This window comes from Galeopterus variegatus, unplaced genomic scaffold (genome assembly GCF_000696425.1).
Source record: "Galeopterus variegatus unplaced genomic scaffold, G_variegatus-3.0.2 Scaffold5890, whole genome shotgun sequence".
Classification (NCBI taxonomy): domain Eukaryota; kingdom Metazoa; phylum Chordata; class Mammalia; order Dermoptera; family Cynocephalidae; genus Galeopterus; species Galeopterus variegatus.
The window spans coordinates 37,174-60,355 of NW_007732001.1; the positions used below are offsets into that span (position 1 = coordinate 37,174).

The window sequence follows — 23,182 nt, forward strand, 5'->3', positions numbered from 1 at the left end:
AGGGTTCGGATCCCACATACAGACCGGTTCCCGCTCACTGGCTGAGCGAGGGGCGGGCGCAGCACTGAGGGTTGCGATCCCGTTGCCGGTCCCGGTCCGGTACGGGCGCAACACTGAGGGTTGCGGTCCGTTGCCGGACACGAAAAAAAAAAAGACAAAAAGGAAAAAAAAAAAATATGTGTACTGGGAGTACATTTGCCTTTAACATATAAAATTATAATTGACTTTGCATATGTTTTTCTTTTAAACAGTTAAAAAGTCCATAAACTAATGAAAATGCATTTAAAGTGGATTAGGATCTTATGAACAATATTTATTACATGAATCCTTCTATCTTTGTGCTAAAGTTGTTCAATACAAATTTTTCTAAAAAGAAAGATAAAAAATCTTGCCTTTTTCTCATGCACTGAACCTTACTTAAAATAGAATCTTGTATTTTAAATGTATAACAGGGACATTTTTTCTATTCCATTGTAAGGAACACTGACCACCATAAAAGACAGTATTGCTACTTTAAGTACTTGTCTTTCTCATTTATACAGATAATCTTTCAGGATTATCCTCTAAAGGTAGATAATATCTAGGTACAAATGTACACTATTTTAAATGGTTTTTGTAATAGTTATGATCTTCCACAATCCCAAATAAAGGAAAAGTAGGGCACAGACACAGTTACCAAGAACCCTACCAGATTCCTCGTACATACATTCTTTCTACTCTCATGAAACCACCACAGCTTAAGATATGAACTCAGTAGGGCAAAGCTATACACTTGGTGGTCACTTATACCACTCTAATAACCAACAGAAGAAATCCAAACTCCAGCTAATTTAATCCCTGGAAATACACAACAGAAATAGAAACAGTAACCAAGATTACATTCATCTAAATATTCCTTTTATCTGGGCCTGTTCTTTGTTTCCATATAATTGTTAGGGAAAACCCTATCAAAATGGTTTATTTTAAAAAGCTTCTACTGAAAGGTAGAAGTTCTAGGTTTACTCTCCTTAAAAAGAATGTACAATGTTTCTCTTAAAAGTAAAATGGGTTAAGAGATCTTGGTAGTAACTGCTCTCTTTCCTCAAAAAAATTTATTGCTAAAAGGAGCTGGAGATCTATTAAATGTGTAGTGTATGAGGATGGCAAATGACCAGAAGAGAATGCATCGCTCTTTCACTTAAGGAACAAGATAATAAAACAGTAACTTCTCCAACAATTAAATAGTAAAAAATAAAACTGCCAAGACAAAGTTCAACAATATAAATTTCTGCTGTTGTGCAAAGAGAACATTTTCCAAATTTTGTACTGAGTGGCCAGGAGGAATTTGATGAAAATGAAACAATATAATCATTCATGACATAAATAATACCTTTTCTGGAGGAAAAAATATATACTTACTTAGTAAGCTGCCCTTTATTCTTGTTGTTATCAACTCCATTGTAAGTCACAGCTGCCAGTTTTCTGCTTCTATAGTTCTCATAGTGCACATTATTGGTAACATCTTTCAAGTCCTGCATGTGTGTCCTTATCAACATATTTCTTAGAATTGTAAAATCACAATGCTCACCATTTTCAACTTCAGCAACACCCCAAGGATACTGCCTTCCTCTGACCGTCACAAATAAATAGCAAGAGTTTGTTTCTATTTAAAAAACTCTGATCTAAGTTCAAAATTTTACCAAAACAAAATATCTAACTTAAAACAAACAAGACTATTCCTAAGGAAGGTGGCATTCATCTGTCTTCATTTACATGCAAAGCAGATGAAGATAAAATGCGCTAACTTGACATTAAATTCAGGTTCCAAATGAGATTTTAAGAGCCATAAATCTCTCAATGCAATAACTGAAGCATGACCTTTCTACAAAAGAGTATTCTTCTTCATAGTATATATTTAATTTTACTAGAGAAGTGAGAGTGGATTAGTTATTACTGCAGCTCATAAAAACTAAAAGAAATTGCTTTTCTTTTAGCAATATTACTAAGATAATATCTGAGTTTTTACTAAGTCAATACAAAGGGACACTACAGCTCACATATCAAGTTGTTGGGGAATTTTAGTTAAGAGTAAATTTCAGTTTATTCAAACTGTCCAGTGAATGTGGTATTTTGGTTAAATCCATTTTTGCTCATAGCACTTTTATTATATATAAAATCAATACATATGAGATAAACTACAATACATATGAGATGATTTCATTATTCTTTAATAATTCAAGATGCTGAAAACACTTGAGCTGCTCTATGGATATCCTGTACCAACGCAGTGTTCTAGATGTACATGATGTGGCAGTGCTCTGCACCATTTGATCCTCCCTTTTCTCATCATCCATTCCACCTGGAACTTCCTGCATCTGCCATCTTCTATCTTCACCCCTTTACCAAAACTCCCTTCTGGGAGACAAACATAAAAGTGTACTGTTTTTATCTTTCCTTATATCCAGAAAATATTTACTATTACTTCACAATCTGGCTTCTTGAAGCTCTCTCTCCCCCTTTGTGAATATGATGTGACATTAAATTACTCTGATACATCTACCATCTGACATTTCCATGAAGTTTAATCCCCCTATTTCTGAGTTTGGGTTTTCCACATGTTTTGTCTCCCTTTATACTCTGTCCCTTAATGAATTCATCCTCTCTTATGACCACAACATTTATATCTAAAGCTCTACACTTCAGTCAAGTCAAGTAGTAGTAGTATGTCTGGTAGCTGAGATTGAATACTCATGTTAATTGTATTAATTGGAACTCTTTGGAGAGAGAGTTCCAATGCCCTGGAAGCCCTCTTCCCAGTCTTGAAGTCAAGGTACTTCAATTTTCTCCTTGGCTGTCTCTCATATTTTGTTATCAGTAAATGTCATAGGTGAGACCGTATTACCTCTTCAACTATATTGTAAACTCTCCTTTACAATGAACATACCTTTTGTACTGTCACTGCAGATAGCAGATAATAGGAACTTTAAAAAAACTGATAACTAAAGATTGAAGCTCAGATAATAAACACTGTTGACTTTTTGGAATTACCGTTACCAGTTTCTCTAAGTTGCAATTAATAAAAACAAATACCTGTGCCAATATAACACAATCTTGTAATTTTAATTATTATATATCACAAGTCACCCCTGCATCACTGAAAAATCATTAAAGGACCCAAAAAAGAGTACTTAGTAGGTGAAATACACGATGTATAAAATAAAAATAAGAAGAACTTATTGTTAAGCTATTTTGCTAGTGTCATCTAACATTTTAGATAATGAAAGATTTTCCCTTTCTATAAAATGAACATCTGATTCTGATTTTTTCAGGATATAAAAGTCTTTATTTCCATTTAATTAAATATGCTTTACTTTATCCTTTTGATTAAATATGCTTTATTCTTTTAAGATTCAACCCACTCCTTCATTCTTATCAAAATTATCAAATATAATAATTATAAATAAGCATCAAAAATAATTATAAAAAATAATTTGATAATTAGCAATACTGTTTCACCCACATTTTCAGGAATTTATTCATCTCTTCTACTTCCCATTGCTGATATCATAGCTCTCTCCTCTTTTGTTTTTCTTCCCTATTTGATTTCTGCACCACCCTCCCCCACACCCTGAAAATGTCTGTATAATCTTCCTTCTTTCCATTGTCTTCCTTGGTTTGCTTATAGCAGCCAGTTCTCTTAATTAGCAAACTGACACACTTCTTTGAACTTACCTCTTTTTTCAGAAGCAACCATTATGCCTAACTTTGACCTGAAATATTTCAATTACTTGGGATTTACAGTCATATGCAATATTGGTATTGATACTTCCTTCCTTCAAGTGTTTGTCTTAAAGATATGAGCTACCTTAAGTATATACCTTTCTTTTAATACATAGCTTTAGAATTTTTTATTATTTCCGTACATGCATAAATGTCTTGCTTTGCTATATGCAATCTTCCTGCAGGCATGGTCAATTTCCTCTCTAATGCTTCTGTACTAGAAGTTCCCTTCACCAGCTGCCAGCTGTGCACCTTCAAAGATTCAAAGTAGCCTGTGTCTCAGTAACTAGCCTTCTCTTCTACAGTGTTTCAGCTGTGTAGGCAATTATTGATTGTATACTTTAAAAATACAAAAAAACTTACAGAACAGCCTGTGTCAAGCACTGAACAAGTACCATAAAAAATTAAAAAACCAGTGGGAACACAATAGTAATTAATATTTATTAGATATTCCCTACATACATATTGTTATAACATAACATTATTAGTTCTTTTGAAGTCACACCTTAAGAATGGAAGAGAATGGGAACAATATGTAATGGAACCTTTAGTGTTGTATTCTGAAAATCCAAAGGATGACCCTCTCATATGCATTTGCTCTTCTACTATGTGAGGCCTGGCAACCCCACCGGCTGAATTAACTCTATCATGTACTTCCTACCCAAAACACCTGGTCATATATTCCTTTGAAAAAAGACCAATTACATGCCAATTTGATTTCAAAATTCACTCTCATCTCTAGTGTATTTCTTGAGGTATCAGTCTGACTCTCTTAAATTTTCACTCACTTGTGAGAATGACCCTGTTACTCCACTATTTCCAATTATCATGCATATGTATGTTACTACCTCTACATAGCTAAAGAGATTCCTGTGTATTGAGAAAGTGGGCAGTCGTTGAAAATGAATAGACATGAACTTAAGACAGGCATCCAAAACTGGAGGTTGAACAGGGTATGTGGTAAGGGACTGGAGAAGCTAGATGAGGAGGGGAGAAGAGGGAAAAGGGGAAGACGTAGGAAGAGGAAGGAACGTGTCTCAACATGAGAATACTGAGGTTCATTTTGATCCCCTTTCTGTTCTTACCCAGTAATGTCTCTATAGTCCCATTCAACTTTTTCTTCATGATTCCTGCATGCTGCTTTTCTGGTTCAAGTACTGGCCCCTCTAATCAGGATGACCTCAATGCCCTGTTCTCATAGGCTTTTCTTCTCATTCAGCAGGAGCACAAGGCACAATTTAGGAATGTTTTCTGGCCCAGTAGGAAGATCAGTTTTGCTCGCTGTGTTCCGGTATGCTGTGTCACCAGTTATCAAGCTGTGTACCTTTTAACATTCAAAGTCTAGCTACTCAATCAAAAAAGTAGCCTCCCTTCTACAGTTTTCCCAAGCTTTTCACATGAAGCAACAAAAGCCTTTTTTATTCCACTTTCCATAGCTATTTCAGTATTAAACCTCAACATTAAGTATAATAATAAAGTATTTCATATTTTTGCCAATGACTTCACAACCTTAGAGAACGAATTCAAGTTGTCTCCATGCAGTGGTTACTTCTCTGCTAGAATAAAGATATCAATTTAAAAGAGCTACATTTATAGGAGGCAAAAAGTAAACCTGCCCAACTCTAACTTGATTCAGGGAAAGAATAAACTATTTTCATTATTGTTCACACTTACCTTATCAACATATTTCGTAGAATTGTAAAATCACAATGCTCACCATTTTCAACTATAAGAAAAAAGAAACCACATATATTATTTCCACTAAACCCAGTCTTTTAAAGGAAATTTCACAGGAACATGGGAGTAAAAACACAGAATATGCTAAACTAACTTAGATCAATTTTCATTAAGGTTTAGCACTAACATAGTACTCAAGGGCATGACAGACAAGTGTACTATAATTTTACTTTACTGGAGTTTAATCCTCAGTGACAGATATGCAAGCCAAACAAATGAGCTCTCTGGAAACAATTTTGAAATTTTAAAAGAGGAAATCATGTATTTTCTCATTATTGAGAAAATACATTTAAAAATTGTAGTGGTGTGGGTGAGGGCAGAATCACTTTAGAAAAACCTCCTTAAGGGCCGGCCCGGTGGCGCACTGGAGAGTGCGCCGCTTGGGAGTGTGGCGCCGCTCCCGCCGAGGGTTCAGATCCCATGTGGAGACCGGTTCCCGCTCACTGGCTGAGCGCGGTGCGGGAGTGCTCAAAATAATAATATCAACAAATACATAAGACAATCATGCCTTAATCTTGGTTCCAACTTACTATAATACAGAAGATTAAATATTAGATCAAACCAATATAATATACATGAATTTGAGAAAATACTTCTATTGCAAGAAGACTTTTGAGGTTTGATGTTATAACTAAGGTTTTATTGGTATTTTAAACTCCTTACCAAACTAATAAAGAGGATCTCTTAATAATGAATTTTTTTACTCATTCTGTCAAAGATGGTGACTTTTGCCCTGAGGAAAGGAGACTGTGAATGTTGTAACAGGGTTTATAAATGTTGTTTCCAATCACTACTGAAGGTCTCTGACCTATCTAAGACTCAGATAAAAGTGATGGGCCTTCTCTCCAAAATGTTCAATTTCAGGTTTATTAGGTTCCCTTGAAACAATATTTTGGCCCTATGTAAAGAACTCATGATTTGTAAGTATGTTTTCAAACAAAAAAACAGAAATAGATTTAATAATAGGGATGGGAGGGTGGGGCAATGACAACTGACTTCTAAGTTATTACAACTTGAGGATTTAACGCATAGTTGCCTGACTTAGTAGGAAACAAGTTCTGAAAAACAGAAACGTACTTATGAGGAAAACGAGACAAAAAGAAACTGACATCACACCTATCCTTTAAAATCTAGAATATATCAATGAAGTAAGCATGTTATACTACTTACTATAAATACAAATTTCGATCACATTTGTGAGATCTTTTAGAAAATCACTCACTGAAGAAAACCTTACCTTCAGCAACACCCCAAGGATACTGCCTTCCTCTGACCCGTTTGCCATTAACTTCAATGATAGTATTACTACCTACCACAGCAAGAGGTAAACGGTCCTATAAAACAAAGTATTCTTGTTCAGATACATCTCTATAGTCTTCACAAATTCAAGAAAGTTACATTACTCAACAGATTTGCAAAAAAAAAAAAAAAAATTACTTTGATAGTTTCTACATTTGATTTTATAGGCCATTCAATAAACACCATTGCCATTACATGGTAAGACCACCAAGGTAAACAATGAATAAAATTATATTTTACCTAAAAATTTAAGAATACGAAGGTACATACCGGTCAAATTATTTGCTAAATATTATTCCAAAAAGCTGTATCATATTGGAGGGAAAAGGGTAAAAAACATACTGGCATTTAGAGGAAAAAAATGAAGCCTGTGACTAGCCCACCTACCCGATCACAGGCCAACCCTAACAGTAATGGAAGCAAGGAATATTATATTTGCTAAGCTCTAATTGTGGAACTTCAGATCCAGGTGTTTGGATTTGTATCTATCCATAGTAACTCAGAATATAACCTTTCAAAATTCTTGGTGATCCCAGAAATATAAGTAGCTATTTTATAAAACCTCAGAAATTCTTCACTGAACACATATAAATATTTCATTGTTCTAAGATAATTAGATTATTTGCCTACATAATGCTATTATTCAGTACACCATTTTTAGGTCCAGGGTACTTAAGAATCCGGGATAAATTAAAATACAGAAAATTACGTTGGTGTGGATTTTTCTTTGGCTTTTATAAAGGTACAAAAGAAACACATTTTTGTCTGGCTCTTAAAACAAAGATTAGGACAACAGAATGTTTCCTCTCCCTTCTCATTGCTTGTTTTTTAAAAGGGAAAAATTACATAGTATGAAACCAATTATTCACCTCTCCAGCCCATACAATGCCTTATTATATATAACAGTTAATCAGCAAAGTTAACTGAAAAGTTGAGTTCAACACTAAATAATCTCCGTATGCATTTTATAAGCCAACTACTTTAAACACTGATATTTTTGGTCTTTTCTGTGGATATTATAGTATGTTTTTACAGTCTCCAATTATTTTAGTGTATGTACAGGAGTGAACCTACCTTTATCTTTTTAACAAGCTTATTTTCTTCTTCATCATCTGTTTCTGGAAATTCATATATTTTAATTTTATGTTCTTGGATTTCTTTCATTATCTAAAATGGAAGAAGTAATTAGCAAAAGAGCCCCACACACGAGCCTTATTTTTATTATTCAGTTCTTGGATTCCTGTATGAGTCTTCAATTCTAGGTCCTTCACTGTTTTTCAATGATACAAAACTATAATCTAAAATCAAAGTACTATGACTGGTCTTTTTTTTTTTTAAACTATAAAGTTGATATATAAATACCCAATCCAATTACTTTCAGAAGCTGTAAAGTCATCATACCAAAAGAGTTCCAAAAATGATGTAAGATTCTAGAAGAGATTTCTCTGGTTGATTTCTACTATAATGGCTTTAGGTCATTTATTTAAAATGACTGAGATTCTTTCTCTAGATGTAACTCACCAACTGAATCAACAGGGTTCCCCCAAAATTTTTAGTAGAATTTGGCAAGGGTAAGTAAAACTAAGTATAGCACTGGCCCCAGGAGAAAAACCTGCACATTGATCAGAAAATATTCTTGCATGTCCACATGTGCATATTCACAAATTAAGGAGCAACAACAGATATAATATTGGACAAGCACGCAGGGAGAAATTAAGGAGCTCAAGAGTTAATAAGGTGAATGCAGTAAGCCAAAGATGACAACTTATTAATAACACCAGAAATGACCTAGCTCAAATTAAATTATCTTATCCCAAACCACTCCCAATTCTAAACAGAGTCCAGACATCCAAATAATTTTCAATTACCTACACTATTCCAACTCATGACAAACAAATGGCTAATATACCTAGAACTAGCTTCCCTGCATATAATATTTTGGTGCTACTCTCATGGGAGCGGTCCTCAGCGGCAGTAAAAAGACCCTAAAAATGTGTTACATGGTTACTATACTAGACAGAAGTAAACAAGTAAAAATTGTCACTGGAAAAAAAAGGACCACACATCTTTCACAATTAGGGTATGTACCTACATATTAAAAAATGAGAATAAATAATGAGGTGACAAATACATGACTAAGAGAGAAAAAGAAAAGTAGTAGTGTAGCTAGTTCTAAGAGCAGTGGTTAGTTAGAGGTTGTATATTAAAATGATCTGAGTGAACATCTTCAAAATAACCAATGCCAAAGCCCCATTTCAATCTACAGAACCAACTGGTAGGGATAAGATCCAACAACTCATTTTGAAGAAGTTCCCTGTATGATTCTGATAGGCACCCTTGGTTAGGAACCATTATTCTAAGCATACAAAAAAGAAAATTGTACAACCACTAGAATGTGAGCAATTTGGAAGTACAAATCATTACTTATTCATCTTTTCTTTATCTCCAAGTTCCCAGTACAAATCCAAATCAAGACATGTACAATTCAAAACTCAGAAATAACACATTTCAAAATAAAAATAAGAGTGAATAAATGTAAAATAAATAAAGAAAAATATACTTCTGGTGGAAATACTAAATATAGTAAAAACAATGTACTAAAACATTCTCAAAATTTGGATTTAACACAACTTCAAAGCAACTTTCAACAGGTTTTTCTTTTTGTAACAGGTTTCAAAGTATTCTAAAATTCACTGAAAAAGGTGAAATATAGAGTATTTTGTAAGTGGGCTATAAGGAGAGTAAGATAATTAAGACTAAGATCTATTTTAAAATATTATACAAAGTTGCTGTGATTTAAAAAATATAACACTGGCCTAAAAAAACAGACTATGGGAATAGAAGAGAGGTTCCAAAAATTGACCCTATATTTCATAAAATGTAATATATAACAAACCACATATAACAAAATGATAAAAATGTGTCATTTAACTCAGTATTATTGAGATACTTGGGCATTAATTTAGAAAAAAAGCTTAAACTATATATAGCTCCTGAAGTGCAATGAAAACAAAATTAAGATATAAGGAACAAAAGAGAAATGAGAGACTTGTGGAAATGAGAGAGAACTACACTCAGAATAAAAATAACACATTTAATGCATACAGGCAATACCAAGTACTATTACTCAAGAATACAAAAGATTTGAACAGGATGTTCACAAAATAAATTTTAAAAATAACCCCTGCTTTAAAAAACATCCAGCCTTTCTGGAAAACAAAGTTAAAAGTTAAATAATTAAGCACCACATTTACAAAAAAGTTTTAAAAATAAAAATTACAAACAATGATAGCAAAGTTAGAGTGAAACAGATATACCCATGAAAAAAAAAGGAATTTGGGGCCGGCCCGGTGGCGCACTCGGTAGAGTGCGGCGCTTGGGAGTGCGGCGGCGCTCGGGAGTGCGGTGGTGCTCCCGCCGAGGGTTCGGATCCCATGTGGAGACTGGTCTGCTCACTGGTAGAGCGCGGTGCGGGTGCGACACCGAGGGTTGCAATCCCGTTGCCAGTCGTGGTACGGGTGCAACACCGAGGGTTGCGATCCCGTTACCGGTCAGGAAAAAAGACAAAAAGGGGAGGGGGGGGGAAGGAATTTGATTGATTTTTTGGGAAAACACCATAGCAAAATTGGAGGCGGGGGGGAGGGTGGGGGGGGGGGGAAAAGCTCCAAAGCATGAAAAAGATAGGCAAGCCTCTTGGTTTATGCAGCACTTCAGTTGGAAGGATTGGAAGTGAAAATGAGCAGAAAACAAAGACTAAGACTGACTCTGTGCTGGTTTCCTCCTCCTAATCAGACACTTGGGAGCTGGGGTGAAAAAAAAAAAAAAAAGGGGGAGGGGGGGGGAAGGAATTTGATTGATTTTTTAGGAAAACACCATAGCAAAATTGGAGGCGAGGGTGGGGGTGGGGGGAAGAGCCATAAAAATAATTATACCCTTTGAAAGAGTAATCCTCTTCCTGGGAATTCATTCTAGGAAAATAATTCTAAAGGCTGTGGGGAGGGATGATGGTGGTTATGAAAAAGACCCAACATTTAAAACAGCCTTATTTAAAAATTGACAAAAGATTAGGGTGCTATGATTATGGATAAGAGCTTTGAGGAGAAAGCTAAGGCAGAAAATTATTTTCAAGAGTTATTTTTAATATAGTATAAAAGATAATACAGTAAAGCAGGAAGAAAAGTGGATTACAACATATTATTTTAAAAATAGTAAAATAACTGCAAATTACATGAATGATACAAGAAATGCCATTCTGCTTACCTGTTTTTTAAACTGTTGGCATTCCTCCGGTGTGAGCGTGTCTGCTTTGGCAATAAGTGGGATGATATTCACTTTTTCATGCAAACGCTTCATGAACTCAATATCCAATGGTTTAAGTCTGAAATAAACAGTATTCAGTATGACTGACTTGATCAGTTTGGGGGCACAGATTCATCACATCCCCAATTCTAAATTAAATACAACGGAACCACTTTACTTATCAAAAACACTCTCTCTAAAGATGTTACTAGTCCAGCAACAGATACGTAGAACAGGGTTTCAAGAAGCATTGGAGTGATTACGGAGGCTTTGACTCCTGCTCTTGTATACCCTGCAGTCATAGGGTTTTGGCTCTAAAGAGGAATTGTTAAAACTACAAAAGCTCCTAGGAGAATTTCCTAAAATTGCCTCTATATTTCTTACTCAAGATTTGCAAGGTTATTTTGTCAAAAATGAAAAACAGTAGTCCTCTTTCAACTCCACATTCAGTTCTTGCTACCAGCTATCTTTCTCAAACAAAATGCTCAGAAGAGAATCTTCAACATCTGTTTTGTCCGTTACTATCTGGCCACTGCCTCCACTTTACCACTATACTTCAAGAAGATCACCAAACACTTCCGCCACAATGCTTACCATTAGTAATTTGTCTGTTATGCTGCAGCTGACATTACTACTTCCACACTAGCTCTTTTCCCTTAAGAGTACTTTTTAGGATCCTCTTTGTAAGCTAGTCTCTTTACGCTCCTCAGAATTCTCTACTAGGCCCTCCTTTTCTTACTCTATGTTCTGTATGATTGTCATCACTGCAATGGATATCAACTATCCTCTATGGGCCAATGACTCCCAATTCTTCATACCCAGCCCAGATCTCACTCTTTAAGTTGCAGATTTGTGTTTACCCAATGAATATGCTACCTGGACATCCCATGGGCTCCTTGAAATAAAAGCTCATCTGAAGCCCCCATTTTATGCTTCCCATCTACAATCTACCCAATTTTCTATTCCTCATTTCTAAGGATTCACCAAGACCTGCTGAGTAAATAAACGTATTTATATTTTTATCTCCACTTCCATTACTTTAGTTCAGGCCACCAAGACCTTTGGAATGGATAACTACATGAGCCTATCTGGTTTCCCTCCAAACCATCCACACTGCAACAAGAGTGGTCCTTCTAATCCAAAGCTGATTTATTCCCAGATTCCTTAGCTAGTGTGGCCTACAAGGCTTGTGAACGCATTGATTCTCCAGCGGTCCTCATCTCATAGCACTCCTAGCCTATCTCTTGTCATCTCCTACTTCCAATGTGCCAGTCTTTTTGAACTCATAATTCCTCAAAAGCACCATATTTTGCTCCTCTGACCACGAGCTACCACCTTGCCTGAAACACCCTCCATTTCCATTCCTCTTCTACTTGTACTGCCTAATTCTACTTGGACCTGGCTCAAAATCCAATTTTCTCTGGGAATCCTTCTCTAACCTAAGACTAGACATCTTTCTAAGTGGTCACAACACTTAATGTGCTGTATAGTAATTGTCTGCCTCTGTACAGACAGTTCTTGACTTACAATGGCTCAACTTATGATTTCAACTTTATAACGGTGGGACAGATATACGCATTCAATAGAAACCCTACTTCCAGTACCCATGCAACCATTCTGTTCTTCACTTTCAATACAGTACTCAATAAATTACATGCTTTATTATAAAAAATTCAACGCTTTATTATAAAATAGGCTTTGTGTAAGATAATTTTGCCCAACTGTATAGTAATGTAAGTGTTCTGAGCACATTTACGGTAGGTTAAGCTAAGATATGATGCTAGGTAGGTTAGGAGTATTAAATGCATTTTCGACTTCTGATACTTTCAACTTATGATGGGTTTATCAGAGCTTGATCCCATTGTAAGTGGAGGAGCACCGGTATTTGATTTTCCCATCTTCTCACTAAAAGATACTCCAGGGAGAGGGTTTTATCTCACTCATCTGTCTCCTCAGCACCTGACACAGTATCTAACACTTATGAAGGTGCCCCAAAATTTGTTGACAAAAAAAGTAAGCTGTTGTGATTCTCCTTAAGTGCTTTTGTAACTCTAAATGAAAACCAAAGAAAAGTCCTCACATCCAGAATATTATTGTGGACTGAAAACTAATGTTCTACAAGAATAAATAAAGATAATGGGAATATTTTACACAGAAATACCGTTCTAAAGTGGTATTCCTTAACATCTATAAAATCATGAGAAAAATGGAATAAAGGTCTAATTTTGTTATTAATTTTATTGACTAATAACTAAATAGACTAATATTTTAAAACAAAGAGAAATAAATATATATTTTAAATTGGGGGGATTAGGGCTCAGAGACTAATGAAGTTTTCCTTTTTACTAACATATACTATACCTTAGTGTGATAGTGAGGCAGAAAGACACATGTGAGGAGTGGGAGAAGGAGATATGAAGAATTCAGACAGTTGCCACCTATTCTAATTCTCTTTATCTTGAATCCTTTGAAATTTGATACTGGCATTCAGAGAATAGGGAACACTGGAAAAGAGAGTATGGCTGGAATACCACCACACTATTTATATTACCTGCAAACAGTGCCCTTACCTAATTAGTGTTAACTAAAAGAACCTATCTACCTTTGAAAAAAATTTAAGTTTTGCTTCTTTTCATTAATCATTACATACAACACTAAATATAAAAGTCATAGCCTATTCAATCTCAGATTTCTAAATTTTTATGATTTACTTTCCAATTTATACTCATGACAAATTTTAATTACCACTGCCTAATTAAGCTATATTGTAGGCTCACACAAAGGTATAAACCTGCTTAAACCAGTGACAAAAAAGCATACTTCAATTACTCTCAAATTTTTATGTTTTGGAAGCATTTAATACAAAATATTAAAGTCAAAAACCAAGTTAAGATTTTACATTTAAAAGCAAAACAATACTTGGTAAATATTTATTTATTTATTTATTTATTTATTTATTTATTTATTTATTTATTTATTTATTTATTTATTTATTTTTTGTCTTATTGTCTTTTTTCCGTGTCTGGCAACGGATCGCAACCCTCAGTGTTGCTCCCGTACCAGACCGGGGACCGGCAACAGGATCGCAACCCTAGGTGTTGCTCCCGCGCCTCGCTCAGCCAGTGAGCGGGAACCGGTCTGTATGTGGGATCCGAACCCTCGGGCGGGAGCGCCGCCGCACTTCCCAAGCGGCGCACTATCCAGTGCGCCACTGGGCCGGCCCAATATTTATTATAATATCCCAATTTTTAAAGAAAAAGACATTTAAAAATAAACATGACAAGAAAATTGGGGGGGGGGAGTTAACTTCTTAAATATAAAACAAATGGGTCAAAGACCATTTAAATCAGCTTAAAAATAAAACTTCAGGAAAAAGGTAAAACCTTATAAATATCCTGATAAAACCTTCCTACTCTTTTAAATTAGCATACAAACTTCAGAAACTTATAAAATGTCAACAGCAAAAAACATTTATTTCACATGTACATCACATTCTATTTGAATTTTTTCCTTTGCCCATTTAGTTTTATATCAGTTCATCTATTAGTCAAATTTAGTTTATAAATATTGTTTTTAAACAATATGAAGTCCTTTTCAGAATTTCTAGAAGTTTAACCCACATTAGATGGAAAAGACTATTTAACCTCAAAGTCTATAGCATAATAAATAAGGGCAAACAACAAACTTTTTTTTTAAAGTCTGTATTTCTAAGGGGAACAAACCTACTATATAAAACTCACTGAATGATACTCATTTTTTTTAAAGTTACAATCAATATTAAAGGGATAAAACACCATCTCAAAATTCAAGTTCCAAGTCAGTTTTTAATTTTAATAGCAATTACCAAACAGCGAACCAGGAAAAAGCCTTAATAGCTGAAATCATAAATTAGCCCCACATCCAGTGATGATGTTTGACAGGGTGAGGTAGGAGGCAATGAAAATATACTGTTGGACCAATTTATAATTATTCTGAAAATGGGACCCCTCTAAAAAGGAAATCCAGGTACTACCCAGACAAGATAGAAAGGCCCTGGTTCATCTATCAGACTGCATAGAATTTCAGTCTGTAGTGAGCAGGAGGTTTGGAACTCTCTACATAAAATTTATTGTCATATTCTTTCACTTAATCCCCGCACCACATACCAATGGGCAAAATTTTGCTCCATTTCTAAAAACAGTTAAGCTGAGAAACTGTCTAAAAACATTTTATACATAGAAAACAAAAATTTTAAACTCACATCTCCTGTGATAAACAATAGTCTAAAGCCACTGCACATCATTTGAATTGTATTAAAATTTTTTTTTCTTAAGAAAAGCCTCTTATTTTCCATGGAATTTTAAGAAATAGATTTTAGCCCAGGGGGATGGGAGGAATGTGATTTCATGAGAATTATTAAAACTTGGAGAGAGTCCAAGAGATCTAAAATAATAAAACTGGTTATAAGCCAATGCTGCAGATTAAGATTTCACTCTGCTGGCTTCCAGAAAATAAGCACTAACAAGTTAAGCCAGAATGATTTAAAAAATAATAATAAATAAATAATAATAATAGTAACTCGAGAAGAAGCTACACAAGTACTCATAAAAGGCTGTATAATGTGTTATATTTTTTGAGATTTTTTTTTTAGAACCTTTTAAGTAGATGAGTCAGTTTAGTGATTTTAATAATACTGTAGAATATTAGACATAAAAGAAAAAACATTTTCGGGCCGGCCCGGTGGCGCACTGGATAGTGCGCCGCTTGGGAAGCGTGGCGGCGTTCCCGCCCGAGGGTTCGGATCCCACATACAATAATAATTACAAACATCTGCAGTGGACAATGACACATAACGTATATCTACTCAAAATGACAAGAGGAAGTACAAGGAACAACGAAAGGGAGTACAGGCTAACTACTACCAAAAAGAACAGTAAGATCAGATGAATGTTTAGACACGTAGCTTTCAACTCCTAATAAGTAGAAGGTTGGCATTGACTACATGATACCTCAACAGTGTGGCTGTGGTAACTAAGGTGAAAGAGAAGCCAAACAAATTTATTAGAGAAAGAAATGGCACAAGAGAACACGGGTACTTAAGCATTTTTGATAATCTTCTCTATCTATACTAAATAACATCTTTGGAGTTTCTTAGAATCTGCCTAAATCTAATTGTTACAGCTTCTTCTCCTTATTTGACAGTTCAATTAGTGGCAAAGAGTAGTCAAAAATGAAAGCTAAATTAGCCACAATGAGACCTCAAAGCACGGTGGAAACACTGTTCCTTTCTACAAAGCAGGTAAAATCCTATGCACAAGAAACTAAGGAGTAAAGTCATGTTAGCTTATATAAGACTTAAAAAGGTTTTTTTCTAAGCCATTTCTATCTACATGGAATTTGGTATTTTATAACTGGTATAGTTATAAGTATTCCATAGACATAAGAATTACTGAAATATGAACACAAAGGTGAATAATAGTAAACAAACAAACAAAAAAGTATCAGAAGCATTAAGGTACTGACCCATGTCCCGAAGGAGCAATGAAGTATAAACAACACTGCACCCTGCTATCAGGCATCTGACGTCTGTTCACTCTCGATTCCGCATTTAGGTAGTCCTCAAATTTACTATCGATGTAGTCGATAACAGGCTGCCAGCTACAGAATGCAGATAAACAAAACAATTAAGTTGCAATTCTACATATGAATGAACAACTGATGACTGTTAAAGAACAATAATCAATATTTTCAAATAGGCAAAACCAACCTACCAGTGAAAGACATTTCAAATTACATATTGATTCAAAAACAGGTATAAATTATGTTGAATAAATCTTGATTATTTCAAAATTTTCCAAATGAATGAAAATAAATTGTTTGGTATTAAAACCTAGCTAAATTAGTTATTATTAGCATATTATTTGCATTGGTAAGTATGTCAATGCTAAGACATTTTATAATATGAAAACAATTATACTACAAAGTTTTAAATTTCAAATGAAGAGATTACCTTAAATAATTAAAAACCTCATGATGAACTTAGGTATTCTGAGATTTTACAGAAAATTACCTCAAAAACAATGTGAAACTCAAATAAAAATAAAAATATTGTTTATAAAATACTAAGATAATTACAGACTAAAATTTCACGGTGTTTTCTTCCCTTATGATTTATGGAAAAACTGAAGGTCTAAAAATCAGGTTTAAATTAGGATGTGACAGAGAATAATTTATACAAATAAATAAAATTATAGTGAAGTGAAAGTTTTAAATTACTTATGAGAATTCTTGTGCCTAGCTATGTTGTTTTAGAATGTCTTAAAAATAATTTTAGAGAGGTATTATCTCCATTTTGTCAAAAATGAAATTGGCTCAAAGAAGTTGAGCAACATTGGCAAATAAGTGGTAAAGTTGGTATACGATCCCAAGTCATATCACTTAAGTTCAGTGACCTTTGCTAGAATTAGAAGTTTCAAAATGTTTAGCAGGAAAAAATGTAACCACCCAGGAAACCCCAAACGCACTGGAAAGCAATGAGGACAAACCAACCCTTCTTACCAATTACTATTATCCACCGCATCTCCAAATCCTGGTAGCAGGAAAAAATGTAACCACCCAGGAAACCCCAAACGCACTGGAAAACAATGAGGACAAACCAACCCTTCTTACCAATTACTATTATCCACCGCATCTCCAAATCCTGGGGTATCAACTATTGTGAGCAGCAACTGAACACCACCTTCTTTGATTAAAACTTTGGATTGTTCCACCTGTAAGAGTCATTGGTGATGTTAACATCATGCATTTACACCAGTGGTAGGGACATCTGCATTTATCAAAACCAATTGGCAAGCTGTTTAAAAATTAAATCTATCCACCCTCACATTTTCTTTAGTATCAGTGATCGTGGACTTGGAAGTCCTGGTTACATGAAGGAAAAGCACATATGTAAAGAGTCTTGGAAAACTCACACTGGGTTTTTTGGCCCATACTAAATATGAAGAAGGAAACAGGAACCAATAAAATAGTAATAGCCACTAAAGCCACATAATACTTACATAACATGAATGCACATCTAGTAATATACGAATAAGCAATTTGTTTGAGTGATTCAGTAATTTACAGAGTTCAAATGTGATTTATCAGACAAGCACATCCAATCTACCATTTATAGTAAATGTCTTCCTGGACTATCTCCATCTAGTTTGGTCCAAACCAATTACTCAAGTGAACTTATTACCATTCCTAAAACTTTCTCAGCATGGCTGTAATTAAAATTGTGTTTATGTTATGGTTAAAATTAAATCTTCTCAAATGTGATACTCCACATTCTGGACAATGCAATCAGCAAAGATCCAGACAGTGAAAAAAATGTATTCTGGAAGGGTGAAACCCTACTAACTCTGATTAAAACCCTCAGTTCTCTTTAGAATTTTTAAAATGTTCTTTTTGAGAAGGGGCATCAGACTTAAACAATAACAGTTCCTGGCACAATTTAAGATTTTCTATAACCCTAAGTTCTGTATCAGAAGGTACATATGGTTCATCCTGGGCATAGGCTACTGCTAAATGCAAACTATCAATTTTCAGGAGCCTGAGATAAACACTGATTCAAATAGAAAGGTAGAATAATTCCCCCAGAAAAAGACAGAATTTCATTCAAAACACATTGATGCTTCCTAAGGTTAGAGGCCCCAGGTATGCTGACAGGCTAACTTAAAAGGCAAGAATTATACTCAAACTTTGAGTGTTAAATGCCAAAAGATGGCATAAATTAAGTACTACCAGACTTAAGGGAAAAATGTTATCATGGGCACATGAAAAGTAACTTCAACAATTTATGATGATCAATAGGGCTAGGAAAGGAATAGTGACTAATGTCTGGATAGAAACAGTTTGGTGCACTTTTAGAGACTACGGAAATAAGGATGTCTTTTTCCCTTTGGCATTTTTTACAAATGCTAGCTGATACATAAAGAGACAGAAGCCCAGACTAAGACTGCTGAGCAAGGAAGTCTGTAGCAACACTGTAACAGCACTTTCAGAGAAGACAGACTTGTTCTGTATTCACACTGTCCAATACCACTTGCTCAGATGGCTACATAGTCCTTGAAATGTGAGTAGTGCAACTGAGGAGCTGAATGTTTAATTTTATTTAATTTGAATTAACTTAAATTTAAATAGCCACATGTGGCTAGTGACTACCAAATTAAACACTGCAGGTCTATAGCGACAAGAGGTTTTTTAAAAAGAATTTTATTATCAAGAACAAAACTTATGGGGCTGGCCCGTGGCTCACTTGGGAGAGTGTGGTGCTAATAACACCAAGGCCACGGGTTCGGATTCCTATATAAGGATGACTGGTTAGCTCACTTGGGAGAGCGTGGTGCTGACAACACCAAGTCAAGGGTTAAGATCCCCTTACCGGTCATCTTAAAAAAAAAAAGAACAAAACTTATTAAAACTGAAAAATATTGCCTGAGATATGGACATGCATGTCTATGGAGGGGCTTCTTATCTTTCAGAAAATTAAGAGGCCAAGGTCTTATCCTTTAGATCAATATTCTTCAAATTGCTTTGATCCTGTTATAAAACATTAGTGAAATTTTGAACATCTTAAATATAAGTATATTTACTTGTCTACCAAATACATACTATTGGTAATCAGAATATTAAATGTCAAAGCATATTAATTTCTCTATAGATGAAGAAAGTAAACATAAGAGTTGTAATATTTTTTGATCCTCTTTATATCAATGATCGATGCACATTATTTGAGAAACCACTGTTATATACCACACAACTAAGATAACAGCTTGTCTGATATCAAGTTACCCTAATAATATTAGGGAAGCAAAATAACTCAGAGAAAATAATCAGATTAATCAGTATTAGATATCATAACTAAAAAAATTTTAATGATAAAATTTTTAATGAAATTATACCATTTCATCTGGCTTAGGAAGTTCACGTTTTATCTGGTGGTCCTCTAGCCAAAGGATAACCTGGTCATATCTAACATCTCAATATATATATTGAATTCACTCCCATCTCCTTCATAAAAACAGGTTGTTTATTTATGATAACCGTCACTGAAGCAGAAATATCCAAAGTAATCATACACCCCTCTACCTAATAATTCTTTTAAATGACATAGAAATGTAGAAACTGATGCAAAATATAGTTGGTGTATTCTACATGAATCATCTCCCGATTTTACTTTAAACTATTTCTGGTTCCTTTATTACTAAACAAAGCTGATTTTACCTTCTGTAATATGCTGTATACTAATCCACACCTTAACATAACAGCTTAAATTTTAAGATGTTTCCTCGTTAAAAAAAAAAAAAAAAATCAGTTCAACAACTTAATTGCCACACACACACACACACATACACACAAAAAATCAGTTCAACAACTTACTTATTGACTTGATAAGAAAATTGGAGACTTTTATATACTTTATAGAGTCTGTGTATAAAGCTTTTCTTTGGCCTATGAAATTCTGTGCATCCATACATGGTCAAATACAAAGAAGCCAGCAACATATGGAAAAGATCCAGAAAACATAACTGTAAACTACTGCCATTCACAGGATCCAACTGTATCCTATCATCTGGTTTTGCAAGTATCCTCATGGGATCCATGGAAAACAAATTAGTTTAAGTCCAGGAATTTCAAACTTTTCTTAACAAATCTATTCCAAATGGCTACTTTCCCATGCACTTTCTTTAAGGAGGTCAAATCAGCATATTTTATGGCATCACTCAGAGTTCTCTAAGATTAAATGCATAATTTAATACTGAAAGAATGAGTCAAGGGCATTTTCAACTCTGTTTCTCCCATGAAAAATAAATAAAACTAAAGCCCACTATACTGTTTATATATAATTAATTTATTGAGGTCTTTTCTGGCTTCCCAGACTCCAGAATAAGGTGCTCATTTTTCTAATACTGTTTAGTTTTTTCATCTGAGGAAAAAAAAAGTGAAACCGTCCATGTTTATTATACAGCTTCATAACAGAAAGACTGCTAAACATACTAAACTTTTCTAACCTAATGTGTAGGAGCTATTTATTACGGTAAATAAAAAGTGTTATTTAATTATGTACATAAGATTTTAAAGAGAGGGTTACAATTTTCTGTCAAGAGCTCACATCTACCTACACTTGCTCAGGTGGCATTATGGCCAAAGCTCTGAAGACACTTGAACAGCCTGAGATGTTCCTCTTAGTTCAAACACAGGAACTATTTATTTTGATTACTTAATGGATCAAAAGACAAACATCATCTTAAATGCTTTATCACGTTCCATAAGAAGATGAAAGAGGGGCCGGCCCATGGCTCACTCAGGAGAGTGTGGTGCTGACAACACCAAGTCAAGGGTTAAGATCCCCTTACCGGTCATCTTTAGAAAAAAAAAAAAAAAAAAAAGAAAGTGAAAGAGAAAATGACCAATAGTAGAACAGTTATGCCTAAAAATTATTTTCTTATCATGACCCAGAACTAGTTTGTTGAGAAGTTGATCCAAAGACTCATACTCTGCCTTCGATTCTCTGAACCGCTACCCTTTCATGTCTTCTGTCTCCTTATACTGAAACCTAAAGTTCCTGGACCCTTATATTTTCTATTATCAACACCCTCCCAAAACCTTTATTTCTTTCCCTTTCCAACTCAGATCCCATTCTGGATTAATCCATCTACCTATCTTTCTGTTCCTACACAATAAAACTCATGACCTTCAAACTCAGTGGGAATTCCCTGCTGTCAAATACCCCTCTCTTACGTGCCCCTTAGTCTCAAGCCTCTCCTACTTCCTACCATGGCTCTTCACAAGCCCTCCACCCTACCCATGTCTGCCATGCTCAGCAAACTACCTCACCTCCACTTAAAGATGACAGACTCTCAATTTGTTTGAATAACCACTGTGCCGTTCCTACTGTGTAGAGTAGATCTTTTTCTTCCCAAAGCTAATTTCTCAATCTATGCTGGGGATTTGATCACTTTCCATTTTAGAGTCACACTGACAACTGTTTACACTATTTCCCCTGTATCTTCAACCTCTCACCCATTAGAGACTGACTCCCCACAGGATATAACCTTTCTCAGGTCTCTTTTGGAAATAAACTGTTCTCTTGGTCTTCTACGCTCACTTCCAGGTATCCCTTCTTATCCCTTCCTTCACAGCTATCTCCCATCCTCACTATCTCACCATTCACTTTTCGACCCACTGCCATCTTGCCCTCCACCCCTACCACTTCACTAAAATCTCTTGCTAAGGTCACCTTGATTATATCTTACAGTAGCATCTTTCTCACTAAATGATAACTTTTTGTCTATATTTTTCACATGATTGTGAGATCCTTGAGAACTTTGACTGTGTCCATCGTCACTGTAGCCCCCAAGCCCAGTATAAAACAAGCATTCAGATGTGAATAACTGGTTCAAAAAACTATCAAAATTGCACCAATATGGCCAGGAGAGTTTCCTAACTGGGCTCTATAAAAAGTTTTCAAGGAGTCTATAAAACATGTTATCTTAGGGATAGGATTACAGCTTTCACCTATTCTCACCTCCAAAATTTTTGTGCTCACTTAGTCTACAACAGTGATTTTCAGGACTTCACAGATCAAGAAAAGTTTTAAAGGAGACCAACATAAGGTTGCTGACTAAGAACTTAAAAAATGAAATAAATAAACATTGCCATTTCACAAAAAAAATTTCTTAATAGGATATATTAAGAGAAAATTGAAATGAGCTTAATTTCAAAAGAATCGCTTCTCCCAAGGAAAGAGACAATAACCTCTCACTGACATAAATATGATTTAAAAATTTTCAAATGCAACAAAATTATATAATGAAATTTAATTATTACCATATACAAATTGTATGCAGTATTTCTTAAAAACTTTGTCAATCTGGGGATTTATATTTGAGATAAAAATATGAAGTGGAGCTCAAATGTCCAATTCCATCACTTCATTTTAATCAGTCTATTGGAAATATATATGTAAGAATGAAAACGGAAGTAACATGATACTATTTCATTCAATTAAAAATATTCTGAAAGAACTAAGGAAAAACACTTCCTTCTTCTACTTTCCCTCCCA

At 34.8% G+C, this 23,182-nt stretch overlaps 1 protein-coding gene across 1 annotated transcript in view; it reads right to left on the reverse strand.

Annotated features, from left to right (window-relative positions):
• The window catches only part of LOC103605548 (septin-7-like), a 92,969-nt gene that overhangs the window by 10,855 nt on the left and 58,932 nt on the right, over positions 1-23,182 (reverse strand). Inside the window, exons 5-11 of the mRNA XM_008590163.1 lie at positions 17,743-17,843; positions 16,597-16,731; positions 11,056-11,173; positions 7,870-7,962; positions 6,734-6,830; positions 5,434-5,485; positions 1,399-1,524 (exon numbers count right to left, since the gene is read on the reverse strand). Coding sequence (XP_008588385.1) covers positions 1,399-1,524; positions 5,434-5,485; positions 6,734-6,830; positions 7,870-7,962; positions 11,056-11,173; positions 16,597-16,731; positions 17,743-17,843 — 722 coding nt within the window. The remainder of the gene's footprint in view (positions 1-1,398; positions 1,525-5,433; positions 5,486-6,733; positions 6,831-7,869; positions 7,963-11,055; positions 11,174-16,596; positions 16,732-17,742; positions 17,844-23,182) is intronic.